The 17,835-nt window shown below is 36.5% G+C and overlaps 1 protein-coding gene across 1 annotated transcript; it reads right to left on the bottom strand.

The window, feature by feature from the left end:
• Positions 1–538: 538 nt before the first annotated feature.
• Positions 539–17,696, bottom strand: NRPA2 (nuclear RNA polymerase A2). Its single transcript, XM_088884522.1, has 27 exons — positions 17,297–17,696; positions 16,692–16,774; positions 16,482–16,601; positions 15,612–15,691; positions 15,438–15,501; positions 15,190–15,260; positions 14,552–14,629; positions 14,435–14,480; positions 13,738–13,918; positions 13,613–13,665; positions 13,304–13,377; positions 13,018–13,135; positions 12,076–12,163; positions 10,792–10,907; positions 9,932–10,059; positions 9,730–9,809; positions 8,794–9,035; positions 8,541–8,705; positions 8,218–8,382; positions 8,047–8,121; positions 6,308–6,411; positions 6,154–6,229; positions 4,762–4,890; positions 4,503–4,643; positions 3,152–3,364; positions 2,078–2,332; positions 539–1,235 (listed from the first exon to the last, which is right to left on the bottom strand). The coding sequence occupies exons 1-27, from the start codon at positions 17,520–17,522 to the stop codon at positions 816–818; spliced, it is 3,591 nt and encodes a 1,196-aa protein (XP_088740648.1). The 5' UTR covers positions 17,523–17,696; the 3' UTR covers positions 539–815.
• Positions 17,697–17,835: the final 139 nt, after the last annotated feature.

Here is a 17,835-nt window from a genome sequence, read left to right as displayed (position 1 = left end):
TAATGCACCGGTAGTTCGTTCATGCGGCTACTGAGATCTACATCATTGATTAAAAGGGTCGACTTGAGAATTATCTACAGGATTCAATTCTTTATGATTTGTGATGTTATTTACTCCATTCTTGCAACATGGCTGGACAGGTTTGACTTGGGTTAAGGGGAGACCGGACATGTGGAGATGGTAAAGTCTTGTTCGAAATTAGGAGCACCACCATCCACCAATCAAATGACAGTGCTATTACTGACAATGCTTCTTATTGCCTGACAAGTACAATATATTCACCATGTAATATACTTGAGTAATCATGACCAATGATCTTCAACCTGGCTTCATCACCAATAGATATATGCTTATGTGTTACTAAAACTTGGGAACTAACTACAATGGAACACTTCGAAAGAAAATGAGAACCAGTTAGTTTTGGAAGGTTTTGTGACTCTTGTCAGTGACAATGGTAGGAAGGGATGAATATCTTGGAAGGGCAGCTTTTGATTTGAATGAGGATCTGACAGGAAATATTGCCACAAATCACGAAGTGTTAAAGGAAGATAACAAGAAACTATAACTATATATGTAAGTTAATTTACAATGGCACCGAAAAATGTACAACAATGAGAAATGTCCTCAAGAGAGAAAGAAGAGAACCTATAAATAAAGTAGCAACAACTAGCAAATGAAGGCAACTCCTTTACCCCTCATATCTTGGGAAATATCACCATCTTTTGAGCTCTCCTACATCTTCAATGTGTGTATCCAAAGCTGCAAATCTCCAACTACGGAACTATATCACTCTGGTGGTCAGTGACCAATGAATCTTAAGCTCCTGGCCCACTACTCAGTTGAAGAGTCATTTTTATGTTCATGGCTGCCAATTCTGCAGCTAAATATCTGAAGACATAAGGCATTGCGACAGTCTCCATTCCCGTACTAGTCTGGCAGGCAACACAGGTAACCTTTTTGGGGGCTCTGCCAGGTGGTAGATCTCTACCAATCATATCCCGCACTGCCTTTTTTTGTGACTGGATGAGTGATGTAGTCAAGATGCTCCCACAAAGGGAACACACATCGGCAATGTGGTGATCAGAACTTGTGTGGAGCCTATCGTGCAACAGATATGCAGCTCCATGAGCCAGAAGGGAATCTCGTTCCATTTCTCCAAAGCGGACACCACCACCACGCTTTCTCCCTTTGATAGGTTGCCTGGTGACCTGATCCACTGTTCCTGTAGAACGCACCTAAAAAAAGACATACAAAATGCAGTTACATTTCGATAGGAATTGCCATAATGCAGGGACGTAAAAGTTCTTGCAAAAAAAGATGATTAATACTGGAAGACTGGCAGTTTTCCTCACAGCCATCCAGCAAAATGGCTAATCAATCTTAGCAGCTTTAATATCAAACCTAAATGTTGTCTCTTCATCGACTGCCAACATGATAACCCACTTCAGCTTCTTTCAGTCAGAACACACACCTAAACTTTACTCTCCTCCCCATCTAAACTGCCCGTAGTTAAGCCGGGAAATTTTTATTATTGAGGAGCTAAACCTGGAAATTTTGATTCTACATGCCCCAAATTTCCCTCCCTCCCTCTCTCTCTCTCTCACATACACACACACAAGACACACAAGAAAAAAATTTACTCTTATATTAAAGGTGTTCTATTATGTTTCTCATGATTTAGTTTAACATTACATATTTCTGTTCTAAATATTGTTTCTTGATCCTTTATCTCATTACCTGAACGTGGTATTTTATCAGAATTTCTTCTAAGTTCATTGTTTAATTAACTGAACTGAGCTTGCATAGCCTGACAATTTAGATTGAGAAACATACTGAGAGAAATAAAGCTACACCATTAATGAACTCAAGTTAAAACTCTACCAGCCTCAGCTTGAGCTCATGCATGAAAAATCCAACAGGATTGACTCAGGCCCGACTCGCTTGCAACCTACTACTCTAGTCTGAAGTCTCTAGCCAGAAATAATGTATATCAAGCATACTAGTGGCAACAAAGCTAACCATAAACTGTAAAATGAGCAGAATATACAATTTCTTGTGCTATGAGAGAACCCCGCACCTGAAATTTATCTGAAACCATATGGCGGAGACGCTGATAATATACAGGCCCAATGAATATTTCACATGTCAGCTCTGTTCCATAAACTCCACTGTACAATACCTCCACACCATGGTAATTGAACCCACGCGCAATCAACATAGAACCAAGTTCGTCTACAAGTGAACTGGATTCAGATTCAGAACCTACAGAATTCTTCTTCATTGAGCTTGAAAAAGGTGTTGCATCGACAAAATTTCCATGCAAGGCGCCCCCCTACAATCACACATAAATGCATGCAATGTAATCAAGAGCCTTTCAGAAGATAAAAGTTAAGATGTTTAGACATTTATACAATCTCTAACAAATTAAACTACGGTAACTTTATTTTCATCATATAATTGAGTAAACTATAGTCAACCAGAATGACATCAATAGGAAAGAAATTGAATGGTCTCAAATAGCTGCTAATGGAATATCAGAATCCAAGTATTAACAGCATATGATTTTTCTTTTGTCTAGGACATACCAGAACTAGACATGTTATGAGTCTTTAGTGCACAGCTTTTCATCTATTAGGACCAAGGCTTCAAGAAACAACTAAATGCTATATGTTTTGCTTAGCAGATGATTAACAATGTAAGCGGATCATGTCGAACCCAATATATTATTGTTTAAACTTGTTTGGGTTTTTATAAAGCTCAAACATTTGTATTTGAGCCATGTCTAATTAATAACTGTAATAGAGCTAGAATGAGATCTAGTCATCTAGTCGTGTCAAACATGATCAGAGCTCAGATAGCTTGAATTCCACACATCCTTTTGTTATTCTTACACTAATCGATTCATCGAGCTCGAGGCCAGAGCTCAAAGGCTTATCAAACAAATGATTATATTTTAAGGAAACCAGCTCAAAAGAGCTTTTCTCAATTTTGGTCACAATTCCATATGTCGTTGCATAACATATCTAGATAAAAAGGAAGACAGAATGCGGTGCAAGAAATCTTTCACAAAAGTCAATGAGTTGCCATGCCTTAGTAAAGTTCACCATCGGTACTTCAACAAACATAATGGCCCCATGCTTATAGGTCATACCTTGGCAGCAATTGATTCTAAAAGCATTGCAATTGTCATCCTAGAAGGGAATGCATGGGGATTGATAATGAGATCTGGCCGCATTCCTGTAACTCCTGAAAATGGCATATCAGTATCTGGCCACAGCTGAGAACAAACACCCTTTTGACCGTGTCTACTGCTAAATTTATCACCAATTATCGGATTTCTAGGATGCCGAAGGCGGATGTTTGCCTGCATGAAGGATAAGGTAATGAAGTAGCTATGGTGGTTAACAAAATTTTAACAGTTTATGACATGCTGTTTATACAGCAATTAGTGATACATGAACTTTACAGATAGGTATTACAATAGTTGAAAACTCAACATGCCCAGATGTACTCCATCTTTTCCACATTCTGCAATTTAAGGCAACATAGGAATCAAATAGGCCAAGCAGGCTAACACAGTTGTTGGATGTAGAACAACAAGTTAAGAATAATAATTTGAAGAGACTAAACTTTGGAAAGCTCTGTAAGTCTATTGAGAGAACTGAAGCCTATTAAGTAATGGAAAGGTAATAAGCTGGAGGAAAAATGAAAACTCCAACTCTGTTTATTGGGAGAGAGGAAAAGACCAACTGAAAGATGAAAGGAACCATATGATGGTCCCACTTCATGCCACATCCGGATGGGGTTAAAAGAAGTAAATCAAGGAAAATACTAAATAAACTTCACCGAACTATGTAAAACTAAATAGGAAAACCACAATAGTAAAATATAGGTGAGAGTAATTTTCTCATACCTTACACTAACAGTCACTATTCATTTCCCTTTCCCCACCTTCTTCACCAAACAAGAAAAAAGAAGAGTAAAAGAGATACTTTTCAGTAGTGTATCACCCCACTCTCCTCATCAATGAGATAAAAATGATACGAAGACACACCCAACCTCAATGAAATTAATGCCACTGCATAAGGTGATAAATTTCTTTAATGAATGCGGTACACTCATAACCAATGAGAAGTCAAAAGAACCACTAGAAAGCATCTTTGGTACCAAACTAGAAATCAACTTTTTCTAAGTGGAATATGGCAATTAACTGACATTGAAGATAGAATTCCATCATGGGTGCTTATTGATATGATAATGCAGAGAAAGTTTGATCGAATTCAGTCTTTTTTATATATAAGAAACAGATGAGAAATAAGAATAATACCAACATGTAATACTTTCTTTGTTTTGAGATGAGATTCAACAATATATCAGACAAATCTCCGTTAAACAAGATATAAAACAGATTTAACTGCAAATATGCACATACCCGCTATGAGATCAAGTCTAAGCTACGAAACACTAATTCACACAAAACTTGTACAAGTTAACATGCTTACCTTTTGTATATGTTTTTTGTTTTTAACATCAACAGCAACATAATCAACATAGACAGGCTCTGAACCTTTTAACTTGTTTGTCGTAACTTTACTCGTAATCTCATTATAGATGCTACAGTATGGCTCATTGGGGCTTATCCTCTGAAACATGGAAATTGGAAAAACTTGGTCAACATCATTTAACAAGGTGGGGGTTTGGGTGTGTGGATGGGGCTAAAATAGATATATTATGTCATACACATATACATATATATAGCACCTGCCCAACGTAGGGGAGCCCGTCAGAATCAATCAAATGATGAGTTGACCGGTCCAGGTTGCTTCTTCCAAATGATCTCTGGCTGCGATCTGACCTGAGGTTTTGTTCAGTCAAGTCAATTGTTTCTGTCTGCAAAGTGGATGTCATCAATGTAGACAGATTAGCTAAGTCCGAGTGATTTTCTCTGTGCACATGTGTGTATGTATATGCAGTTACTGTCTGAGGCATTTAATATGGACATATTACAAGATAAAAGACAATATAGTCAGAAGACTCCCACTTCATGGGTCATTATTGTTAAGTAATCTGAATTGTACCAAATATACAACCATCAGTTGCTAATTAAATCCTTCGAAATGTTTCAGTTATACAATGATCTTCTAAAATTGCAGTTAATGCCAGCACCTATTACTGTTCACTTTTCTTTCCTTTCTTTCCTTTCTTTCTTTTTTTTTTTGGGGGGGGGGGGGTGTTGGTCAGTGTTCAATGTGATGGAATGACGAATTGCTTCAGATGAACTTTGAGTCCATCTAATCAATGAATGGGTGAGACATTGACCAAATTGATTTGTTCTCATGACACGGCATTAACAGTTTCTAGCCACTCAAAAAGTTCTTCTTCTTTTAACTCAAATTATTTATTTCAGATATGAACCTATCAACCAACATTGTTGGTTTCATATAAATAATTTAATCTTGAAAGAAAATTCCTGGTTTACCAAAATGTAAGTCTCAGGGGCCTTCCACAGTCTCTGTATATTGAAGTTCTCTGTGCAGACAAGGATCATTGGGCATGGGGTGGATGTCATAGGACGGGAGAGGGCATGGCATGTTTTCTTCCTCTTTTTGGTTTATATTGAAACTCATGGACCACTCTAATGCTTGCTGATTGCATGGGCCAAAAAGGAAACTTTTTGCTATATTCTATTTTTGGATCAAAGAATGCTATCATAAGTGCATATTACATCAAAGTAGCAAGAAAAATATTCTTAAAAATAACGAGGCAGTTTACCATGAAATTAGTAATAGCTTTTGTCATGGAATGCTGAAGTGAAATGAGAGACCAATATTTCTTAATTCTAAGGTGCTGTTAAAATTATCCTACATGGATAAGTGAATTTCTTAGTACTTTCCTTCCGAGAAAAGAAAAATACGTTAGTCATGTTCTAATAAGTAATAAAAGAAAGACAAACTGCAACCATTCACTTTTCATAAGAAAAATAAATGATCAAGCAAAAAAGATGTAATTCCATCATCTCCACCTCCTCTTTTATGTGGTATTGCTTAAAACAGGAGTCACAGGGAGAACAATGTACATATGGCCGATAAAATGCAGTGCTTCTCAAACTAAAATAGCACTCTACATTAAAGAACAATTTGAAAACTAGCAAACCTGGTATATGTATCCACGACACATGCCGCGATCCACAGATGATTTATTTAGTACCATGGCGTCCTCCATATCATACCTGCAAAGAATGTAGAGAACAGATAAAAACCAAATCTGAGAGATAAATAAAGACTAAGTAGATGAGTCAGATTATTACCCAGAATATGCTAGAACTGCCACAATGGCATTAGTTCCTAATGGATAGTCATCAATATTATATTTTTCGTAAGTCTTTGTACGCACAATGGGGGTCTGTGGTGTCTGAAAAAACCATGCCAGAGTTAGATTAGAAGGAGAAAAATGAAACTTATACACAGGGATACTATTGAATGCAAACAACAATTGGCAGGATAAGTGGATCTCTGGGAAGTCCCATTTTACTTCAACCGATCATATCACATAGTAAATTCAGGGGGGGTGTTGTCAGGGAAAGCTTTGATTGATAAAGAAGCAATTACATGAAACAGAATAGAAAAATTAAGTTACTCTTAGAAAGTTTGCTAGTAAAGACTTTAACTGAGTATGTTGCTAGGGAAAGAACTAACTCTGTGAAACCCAAAGATCTGCAAAGTTTCAAGTTTAGCATATATGCACAATTGGTTGCCTATTGAATGACCTAGCTCTAATGAAAGTAATACTCCCCCTGTCCCCAAATCCACAACTCATACTGCCTTCTTGAAATTATCACAAAGCAAGGCTCCAGTTTCCTTCATAATAAAATTTTCTTCCAAAATTACGCTCACTTAAATCAGTTGCATGAATCGACTTTTGAGAACATAGTGTAAAGATACAGAAGACTTTTCCGCCCCACTCCCTCCGTCATGGAATAAGGCTCCATTTCCTTAATTAAAAACTTCTCAACCAGAATCATCCTCTAATTAAATCAATGGTGTGACACCACTAATGTTGAGGACAATACCCGAATACCATAAAGATACAGAAAACTCTGTGTCTCCCACCCTCTCGCTCTCATCATTCTACTCTAGGTGATAATAAGGCCAAGATGTCACAATGGATTTGTGTTTTTCAGTAATTTTTTATGTGTCCTGTGGATAAATGCTACAGTTTATCTTTGTTATAAGAAAAGCAATGTTTTGGCATTTTATGCATTTAAAGTTTTTTCCTGCTTCTAACCAATACCACCTTACAGCATCCATAATGCTTTCTTATCCAGGAAGCATTTTCGATCATCTATCAGAAACAGTTCTATGCTTCCTGACTGTTGCAGAGAACCAAGAAAAGAAAACAGAAAGCGGGAGTACCAGCTGCCTGGTCAAGTACCCAATAGGATAACTCTAGTAGGTGCTGGTAGATTCCGGTTCAATAATGCACTACTTAATTGTTCAGATAACAGTCTGAACCACGCAAAACCGCAAATACAAGACCTAATCCCGCTAATAGTAGGTGTGGAATTAGGTTCCTTTACTATATATAGCTTTGCTTCCTTTTCTGCTATAACCACCATCCTTAATGCATCCCATGTAATTAATCAAGCCCTTTAGACCATACAAATTTCACTTAGCATACGTCAACTGTTAGAAACCATTTGCTAAGAAAACTTATGCGCAAGTAACCAATTACTCTAAATTCCCAATCACAATTATCCCAAAATAACAATGTGCGTAAATTTGTGAATCAGTATCCAATCTTAATACTTCTATGACAAAAAAGAGAGGCAGAAATAATTTAGATGTCAGATAGGAATACTGCTGTTATTCTGGCAGCCAGGATATATATTTCCTGCTGGACTAATCACCAAAGTTCAAGATTTTTATCATACGAAAGAAAATACCCAAAATGAAAAAAGATCCATTTCAAAAGTTAAAAGATCATAAAGACGACATGTGGAGGAACTTTTACCAAAGCTTTGAAGTACAGAAAATACCTAGTACTAACCTGAAGATGATAGAGCTTTTGATCAGCTCGAGCAACTAAAGCTTGACAAGAAAAACCCATTGTTTGTTTCCCCATCTATTACAAGATAATGGTCGGAAAGTAAAAATCCAAATCTTTCCAATAGGGATCAGAAAAAATTTGAAGCCTCATTAAAAATGAGCAAAGGATTACCTGACACTGATACATATTACGAGGACTTTGATTATGATCAGACCAAGGTGTAAGATTTCCAACAACACTCAATATTCCAGTTGGATGAATTTCTTCATGAGTGGCAGGAAATACATTCTTCCTTCCTCCGTCTCCACCATCAGGACAACTTATTTCCATGTAGACCTGCAAATGAATGTGTTCAATCAGCTACAAAAATTGATGGTAGGTTAATGTATATTGACACAGACACGCACACTGAATAAAGTGAACAAAATTCAACATCTTCATGTTTCACAGAAATAAATATGCAATGTGGCTGGAATATTATGAGTCATGACCACCTGCTCAAAGGGCCCAATGAGCTCAATGTTGTTGCCCTCTTCAGGAGGTATCAGGATATTCCGCACGGGTCGAACAAATCTGGACGCAGAAGTGAATAGGTGTAAGCCAGGATATGCCCCACCCATGCTCAGAGGAATATAACCAACCTCAAGATCTTCAGGTATCTGCTATATGTTAAACAATAATAAGCCATGACCAAAATCTTTATAAAAAAAAAAAGAATTATGGCCAAAGTAGAGACAGAAAGCGCACCGCAAAAGTTGCTGCAACCTTTAACCTCCGCAGGTGACAGACAGCTTTCTCAATAATATCAGATGCAATAGAACCTACAACACGACCATCCAGAAGGACAGGAAGAACTTCAGGAGGACCTGCTTGCACAAGCTTTGGCAATGACGGTGTCATTCCAATGCTCACCAGAACTTTTAAAATCGACTTCCGAACCTCAAGAAAGTCCTTCACTTTCCCTTTAGAATCATAATATGAAGTTATCCCTGCCAAATATTTTATTAGTTCAAGCTTTTCCTTGAAGAAGGTCCCCAAGTTGAGAAGTGACTGAAAACTAGAAAATTGATTGTGGGTCTTCTTCTAAGACATTTTTAAATGTTTTAATTGGTTTTGTTGAACTGTACTTTCCATGTGATTTCTGTCTCTTACATACATTACAGCGAAAGCAGTTTCTAGAATTACGGGTAAGGTCATTGTAAGAATTCTAAAAGCCCAGTCAACTACTCTTAGACTGGTGCTTATCACACTTCAAACTTTAAATGATGAATTTCGAGATTCAATAAGATTTTTATCAAGACTCAATAGTTCTATGCATGTGAACAAGTTTGATGAACCATTCATTCTTGCAATTTGTCTTCTACCTAAAATCAGTATCCAGATCATGTTTCCTTTAGTACTACTTCCCCTGCAATTTCGACTACATCCAGAGACCATACCAGCAATTTACATGACATGAATAGATTCTATCATGAATAAAGACAACAATTCCCTAGACCAAAGCATTTCAGCATCCTAAGCCAGAGTAGAATACAAAGATAACGTGAATGGGCCCATTCCAACATTTTTATATTTTTGCTGCTATATGATCTCCGTTCAGCATGTCACCACACATTCTCCAACACTTCAGTTAATAATAAATCTCTCAAAGGGAAAAAAATAAAATTCAAGACAAGTCCTTACGACAAGAAGAAGTCATATGGTTCAGCAGCCCACATGGCTCCCCATCGGGTGTGTGGACAGGACAGAGGAACCCCCACGATCTGCAGAAGTACATGTATAAGTGGGAAATGGGAAGTTTGATAGAACAAGGAGTAGAAGGAAGAGAAGAATAAAACTTAATCAAATGCCTGGAATACTTTAGTTATATGGCATTAGGACATACTCAGGCAACAACTTTCGCACACTGGTAGTGCGAAGCCCAGCAAATGAAGCACCTCGATGTACAGCACGAAAGTGTGAAAGGAAACGCAGAAAATTTAGTCTCTCGGCCTGAACTGTCATCCCAGCTCTCTAGAAACCATGAATACCACCAAAACAAACAGAAAATGAGAACATACAAGTGGTTTTCTACCATGTTCTTCCAAAGAGACTGCATAAGCACAACTGAATGCCTCAACACAAAACGAAAGGCTAGTTTAACATAATTGCCCAAAGAAACAACTGATGATTGAAGGATGACAATTATCCCAAGCAAAAGAAGCGCAGGATGTGACATAGAAAGACTCACAAACAACAGCCATAGCTCAAAGCAATATACAACCAAGATTAGATTTGACCTTAGAGAAATGGTATATATAACCTAAAAAGGACCCAAAAACATGATTGACATACAAGAGGCCCATTATAGACCAAAAATCAATCAAACGTTGCGTCTAATGATAAGAATTTGAAAAGAGGACAAATGATATGAATTATCTCAGAGTTCCATTTGAGGTCGGAGAGTTTCTTCCTGATGTTAAAATATCCAATATGACCACAATTTCAGGGAATATTCTAGCATTTAGTACACTAAATTTGCAGTTTTTCTCATGATGTACTAGTATAAATGCAATCTCACAATGCTAACCTTTTTACAACTTAGACATCTCGATAACATTTTTGCACTGGTATTTTTTGTTCAAAAAAACCAAGACAGATACTAATCATTAAGTAAAAAAAACAGCTTTCATTTAGTTGCTAAAATCACAGTAATTGACTCTGCAACTGTCTGCAAAATGAGGGAGTATGTAACTACTCCTGTACCTGCTGCAAATCTAAACCTGATTGTGTAACTAATCTTCCTGTCTTCAGTAAATTCTCGATAGCTGCACCAATTTGCCGTGGAGTATTTTTCTCAATGACTTTCTTGACATCTGCCACTGTAGTTCACAACAGTTAACCAGATCAAAGCAATGAAAATGTCAAGGAGTCTAGATGTAAAACTTTATACAAGACAGTTTCCCAGAACTTTGCACATAAGAGACCAACAAGAACAGTTCAGTGATTACGAGTTGAATCCAATCCATAAAATTCTGTCTGTGGTTGCATCAAACCCTAAAGCATAAAATCATCCAAAAGAATATCAAATTAATTTGCACTATATAGCCTCAATTTCCATTTCTAGCATAATTACTGTGGAGCAAAAACTTCTCTTTAGGTTGCATAATAAACTGGCGGTAGGCTGACCTTGTTAGTAAATCCAAAAACCAGTCAATGAGCAAGAAATAGTCATGCCTTCAAATTTAATGTCATAGTGACTAATATATATACATATATATATATATATATTCAAATAGCAAGAGCACAATAAAGAATAAATAGCACTAAAACTCAATTAATTGAGCTTCTAATGGATTTTTTCATGTAAATTTAAGAAAATAAAGTATAACAAGACAATTTTCCCTCTAAAGGTAAATACATAGAGCTGAAAATTATGATCTTTAGCTATTTGATAACTCTTTTAAATATGAAATTTGTTACTATGCTAATTCAAAATAATTTGTATCTGATTGAATTAATTTATTTATCGTAGTGAATCTAAACATAGAAAAGTAGTTTCCATGCCTTGTTATGGGGTCGAAACTTGTTCTAGAGCACACATATTAAAGCTGCTTGCAATCTGAGTTCTCGTGATTAGTCATGAAAGAGAAAGATCCAACACTAACAAAGCAAGCTACTCATGAGGCACAAATATAAGATTATCTAGTCAAGCAAGCATAAGATGCAAAATGACATCTCAAACTGCCACCATATCCAACCGAACCAACAAACAAAAGTGGTTATGGAGAAACAAAAACTTAATGGAAGAGAGTTGAGAGTTCGAGATGGACAAAAGTAGTGAGTTAGATAATCACGAAACCATTATACTTTCAGGAAAAGAATTTCACCTCCAACAAGCAGGCACAACTAATAAGTCTTCGGAAAGCACGTCAGAAAGAGATTAAATCAATTATAAGCTAAAACGCAAAAACAACCACTGGATCACTACCTCACAGCAAAATGAAAGAAACATAAAGAAATCTAAATAAAATTGATATCAGGGCATACAGCTGCTCAACTCAAATTTCTTCGTTCTATTGTCAACTTCATCTTGAAGAGTCCGTTTTGCCTTCAGCAACCAGTCTTGTAATTTTTCCTGCAGTGTGCCGAATAGAAAGCTCTTATATAACCCAAAATAAATCATTATCCCAGGGAAAAGGCTAGAAAATCAACTGACTGATTAGTTACTCATACTTGCAAGAGATTTGTAACAACAATCCACATTAAGCCAGTAACAACATATAACACAAAGCAACCCTCTGTTTAGAGTGTATATAAATCCCATACAATCCCTCCCATCTTCTGCTTTATGTGTGATCAGGAAGATCACAAGATTAAAGCAATATTTCGTGAGAGAGAGTTTCATAGGAATCTGCAGCTGCAGAATTGAAATTTTCAAGTAACTACCTCATGTCCATTGACAATGAGCTTTGCAGTTTGTTAACTTCCTCACCAAATCAATTTGCCTAAAGCTACATGAAGCACAAACTCTTTCTCTAACTTTCATCAGACCAAGCACACTATTTTGCAGTTTAACTTGATTAATTAAATATCTCTGACTGTGTGTCTAGGGAGCAATAACTAGTCCTGCTACAAGTTGGTGATTCTTGCAATGAAAAACTGATACATTCACAAGTTGGGGATAAAAAATAGCTCTGCGAAGAGTTTGTCACTGAGAACCAGGAGTAGCATCACAGATATTTTCAACCATGATAGTTAAATTGGTTTAGCTCATAACAATCTTTTGCAAATAAGACTGGCTTTTGGCAAAGTTGGGCCTGTAATGTAAACATGGTTCTGTATAGCAAGCCACAGTACAATAGACAAACAATACAAATCAGATTAATATAACCAACAAAAAATCCAGCTGGGCATGCGCATCGAGTATAAGATAGAAATTGGATTTATCCATAAACAAAATCTTCATGGACAAAATACAAAAGAATATACCTTGAGATAAATAGTTATTAAGTGTCCAGGCAATAAAACTTCTTGGTTTTGTAAAGAATCGGGGTTGTCTGGTACAGAAGTCTGGTCTACGAGAGAAAACAGCTTCTGCAACATGAAGCTAAATTGACATTTGAATCAATCAGTAGTAGACTAACGACATACTTAAGTCAAACTTATAGAAATCAGAGAAATGCAAAACACCAGCTAATTAAGGAGAACAAATTTAAAGTAGAAAAAATGAAAAAATAAATAAATAAATAAATAAAAACAATAAAAAAACACTAACATGAGTAGGTTGAACTTGTCAATATTGTCATCCAGATGGACAAATATGTAATCTCTTAACACAGCATCAGCGACCTACAGGAAGTAGAAAGATACGAGAAGATTGAGAATCTCATACACAAGACTGAAAATAAAAGTATCGCCATTCAAATCCTTTCACAAAGCAAATACAGGATTATGCTGTGAGCCTGTGACTTGTGACAACTATCTTTCAAGTGAAATCAATAGTCCACAGGGGATAGCAAAGATTCAGAGCTGTGTTAAACATATTACCACATTAGTACAATTTGCATTAAAGACATGAACTTACAACAGAATAGCTTTCTTTTTCCAGTCCCGCCATAAGAGGTTGGAAATGCTCCCCTGAATTGAAATGATTCAGTAAATGTCATGAGGACATGTAAACCAGAAGAAAGTATAGTAAGGACCAAGTACCAATATGCTGCAGACACTGAGCACGGGTATAAAGAGACATGTTCTGAAGTTCATCCAAAATAATTTTAGCTCTTTCACCAACAAGCTGCGTGCCAACTGATCCTTTTACCCGGTCATACTTCTCGTTGTAGCAGCATGTTAAACTCACATAGATTTCATGATCAGTTGTATCAATCAGAGCCTACAGAGGGAAGAATGCAGAAAGATAGAAGCAGTCTTGAGTGTATTTTGCCTCAAAAGATGTACTTGTCAAAAGCCTCTCTTAATTAGAAATTTAATCATCAACCTCACCCATTCAAGGTTAAGAATTTACTATCACTTCAGCTTTGGACTAACTGTAAATTGTTTTCCATTTCGGATTATTTTTATTTATCCACTTCTCTCGCTGCTAGACTCATCTAATATCCCTTTTTCCCATCCTCCACAATCCTAGTCCGTAAAATAACTCTTTCAAAGCTTCATTAGAAATAACTCAAGAATCCATTCATTCATGAAGTACTTTTGATATCATCACCTATCTCTCAGTTATCAAAATTTAACAGGAGAAAGCTATGGCTTCCATCAGGAAAATAGAAAATTTGCCAAACATGTTGCCAACTTACACTTGTAGGAGACGAATATAACCATATCAGAGAAACACTGAAGAGCATTGAACAGTAATGAAACCCTCAAAGGATAAGAGAAAAGATAATGGTACCTTCATTATGATTCCAACAGGAAGCAAATATTCCCTCCCTTGTATCCTGGACGACGAATGAAGTGAGTTTTCAATGACTTCACAGAAGCAAAGTCCACAAAGTATCAAATTCCTCACCAGAATCCAAGCCTTGCACTCCCGTTGTTAAGGTAGTATAGTTTAACTGTCACAGCAGACTGATCTTCCCTGACACATCTGAATGTTCAAGACCAAAAGGATTATTATTGCAGGCAAATTGAAACAAGTAATAATTTTGCTAATTATGAATAGAAGGAAGACTAGGAGCTTCAAGAGGCATAGTTCCAAGCCAAGTTCAAGGAGCTTCTAAGATACCTATATTAAAATGCCTTTGCTCATATGTGAACGTGCAGCAAAACAAATAAGAACAGTAGGAGGGTAGGAGCTATTAGTTCAGTTTCAGCACATCCAGATAGAACAAGTAGCTGGATGACTATTTCTGTTATTTCATCGAGTATGATGAAAGCTTGTGATGCAACCATATACTGATGTTTCAACCTAAACAAACCCAGCATCTTGACTCAAAAGTAGCCACAGGAAGGAACATTATTATCTTCCAAGAATTCCTGAACAGATTGAGTTTCACAAAGAATGATGGTCCAGATATGTATCAGAGCATCAAAGATTGCAAACAATAATGCAAGTCCCTCATTCATATAATCCATATGATATTGATTTTTTCCTTGAAGTAAGTACAACTTCATAGAGAGAGATGCTGATGTGCAAAGGAATAGGACCTTATGACGACAGCTTTATCAGAATAACCTTCACGTCGTTCACGAAATGAGTTCCGCACCATGCTCATCGGCTAGACAAGAAAACACAAGCAAGTGAATAAATAAGAAAAAAGCAAATTTTTACTTCAATCACTGTAGGTATGGGCACTATGGGCATGCAAGAATATTGTTAATTTAAAATCTCAATTATTTCCTAATGAGGGGAGCCACAAGTTAAGATATTCATCAATGCAAAAGAATGTACTTACATAATTCCTCTTTGGCAATATAAGAAGCCGAATAACTCTCTCAAGCCCATTCATGATAAAGTATCTACGAAAATGTAAATATAATCAAGAATAAAGATAAAGTAAATGTTGAATTACATTCACAAATCCATGTAGAAGAGAGAGAGAGAGAGAGAGAGCAATTAGCATACTCACCCTCCCATTTCCGAAGGCTCTTCTTTGTGTCGAACCAATTTTTTGGGATCATTTGCAGCTCTAAGATGACAGAGTTTTGACTACGCTCAAAAGAAGCAAAATGTGTAATTGAGGTAAACCAAGAACAACATATACAAATCAAACGAAAGTCAACATGGATAGGGATCAGACACCATATGCATGTCATGTTCCCCAAACTTAGACATTAAAGTAGTAATGCACTCTCTGATTCATTTTTTCATTCCCTTGCTCATTACCCTTGCCTATACAAGATACGGAAAGAAGCTCCGACCCTATTTTCCCAACATCAGATAAAGTAACAAGCTCTCAACTTACAACTGAGGCATAGATTTTGAACATGCAAACATCAACATCTTATGATATTTAAATACAGATAATTCATAAAAGAAAATATTTTGATTGTAAGTTCAATATTTAAATTTTCTCATGAGAAAATGGCAATTACTTTCCATTCTTTATAAAGAATAATCAAGGAACTCGAATTTGTTAAAATGGCATTCATGATCATCTAAGTACACCATTACTCCTTGGTCAAAATACTTCAAACTTTTTGCGAAACTTGCTTTCCCCAGACAAAGCTTTCCCCTAATGATTTTCCAAAATTGTGGTTTTAACAGCCAGCCTTAGAGCAGACTTCCTTTTAGATGGAGAATATAACCAACAGTTTGCAATTGTATGGAAACTCATTCAGATTCCAAGAGCTTAGGTTGCACTGACATAGATTGGAATGTCAAATTATTTTCTAGGGAAACAGCCTTCATTTGACTGAAAAAATCATAATCCAATGTTTTATAAGAGGGAAAGACTGAGCAACGACAAAACTAGTGGATCAAGTATTAAATCACTTACCTTCAACATGACAGGGAACTGCCCAAAATTAATTTTTTCTCGTACACTGACTCCATCATCATACTGGAATTTAACATCAATCATGAACCTCCCTGCATATGTAAGTTTTGCTTGCCTACACTGTTCAGAAACACAGTAATGCTCCATTGAACTTTTGCAGTGGTTGGGAATGGATAGTTATAACTGTGATTTAATGCCAAAAAAGTGTACCTCAAAAGGATATAAAGCATCGGCCATGGTTCTAGAAAACCTCTCTTTCTGAGGAGGATATATCTCAGGATTCTCAAACCAAAGTATGTCATTGGTTAAGAATAAAACTTCAATTAGACCAAATTAGAAGTACCAACCAAGAAAAGAAGATCCTGCACCTCAAGTATTTAACTGTAAATCTTGTATAGACTTACTACTCACTTCAAATGTTCTGACGCCCCTCAGTCATAACTCTTAGATTAAAAAAATTTCAAAATCTCCACAGATAATCAATCTCTTTCATTTAATTTCGACAGCAGAGAAATTCTTAAAGAAAAACAAAGAACTCCACTCATCATTCATTTTCATTTCTATGCAGCGATTAATACTTAACATGCTTGTGGACCAATTAAAGAGACGCAAATTTGCAAACAATTTAAACCAATCAATTATAAGCATAAACAAGATGACCTATACTTCACTTTCCAGACCACTGCAACAAGAAAGATTCGCCAGATTAACAATTCAGAATATCTCCAAAAAGGAACCAGAATAGAGTACCCCAAAAAAGTATGCTTTCAGGAAAAATTAGTTCTTCAACCAAATTAATCAAAATAAAAGGATATTTCTAAGCTTCAGGTTGGAGAAAGAGTCAAAAACTTCAACCGGCTTGATGCTCAGCAACATCCTCTCGATCCCATGCTCCACCATATGGTCAAACGAATCGATATGATGCTTGAAAAGCTCTCGTAATGCTTCGTAGTCCTTCTCCTCCGCCAAGTGCGGCCGCCACGTCTTCCTCCCTACCTCCTCCGCCTTCGTTTCATCGTTTCTATTGCTATTGCCGACCATTGGGAGATACAATTTCACGCACAGAGAGAGATATAAGTACGTGTGCGTATGTGCGTGAGGAAAAAGGGAGAACCTTTTGACAGAAATTTTCAGGAGGGGAGAACAGAGGTTGGCTAAGGGTTTGGGTTTAGGGTTTAAGAGAGGAATAGAAGACCGAGATTTCTACTCCCTGACCGTTTAACTTTTATTTTTCTTTTTCCTTTAAATTTGGCAATAAACGGCTGTCCTAAAATAGTTTTAGTTTTAGTTTTAAGATTATTCTTTTATCAGTTAAATACCTTTTGTATTTTAAAAATAACTTTAAAAACTTCTC

The sequence above is a fragment of the Sesamum indicum genome, linkage group LG1 (genome assembly GCF_026168435.1).
Source record: "Sesamum indicum cultivar Baizhima isolate 11 linkage group LG1, ASM2616843v1, whole genome shotgun sequence".
NCBI lineage: Eukaryota > Viridiplantae > Streptophyta > Magnoliopsida > Lamiales > Pedaliaceae > Sesamum > Sesamum indicum.
This window is presented reverse-complemented; position numbering and strand designations above follow the sequence as displayed.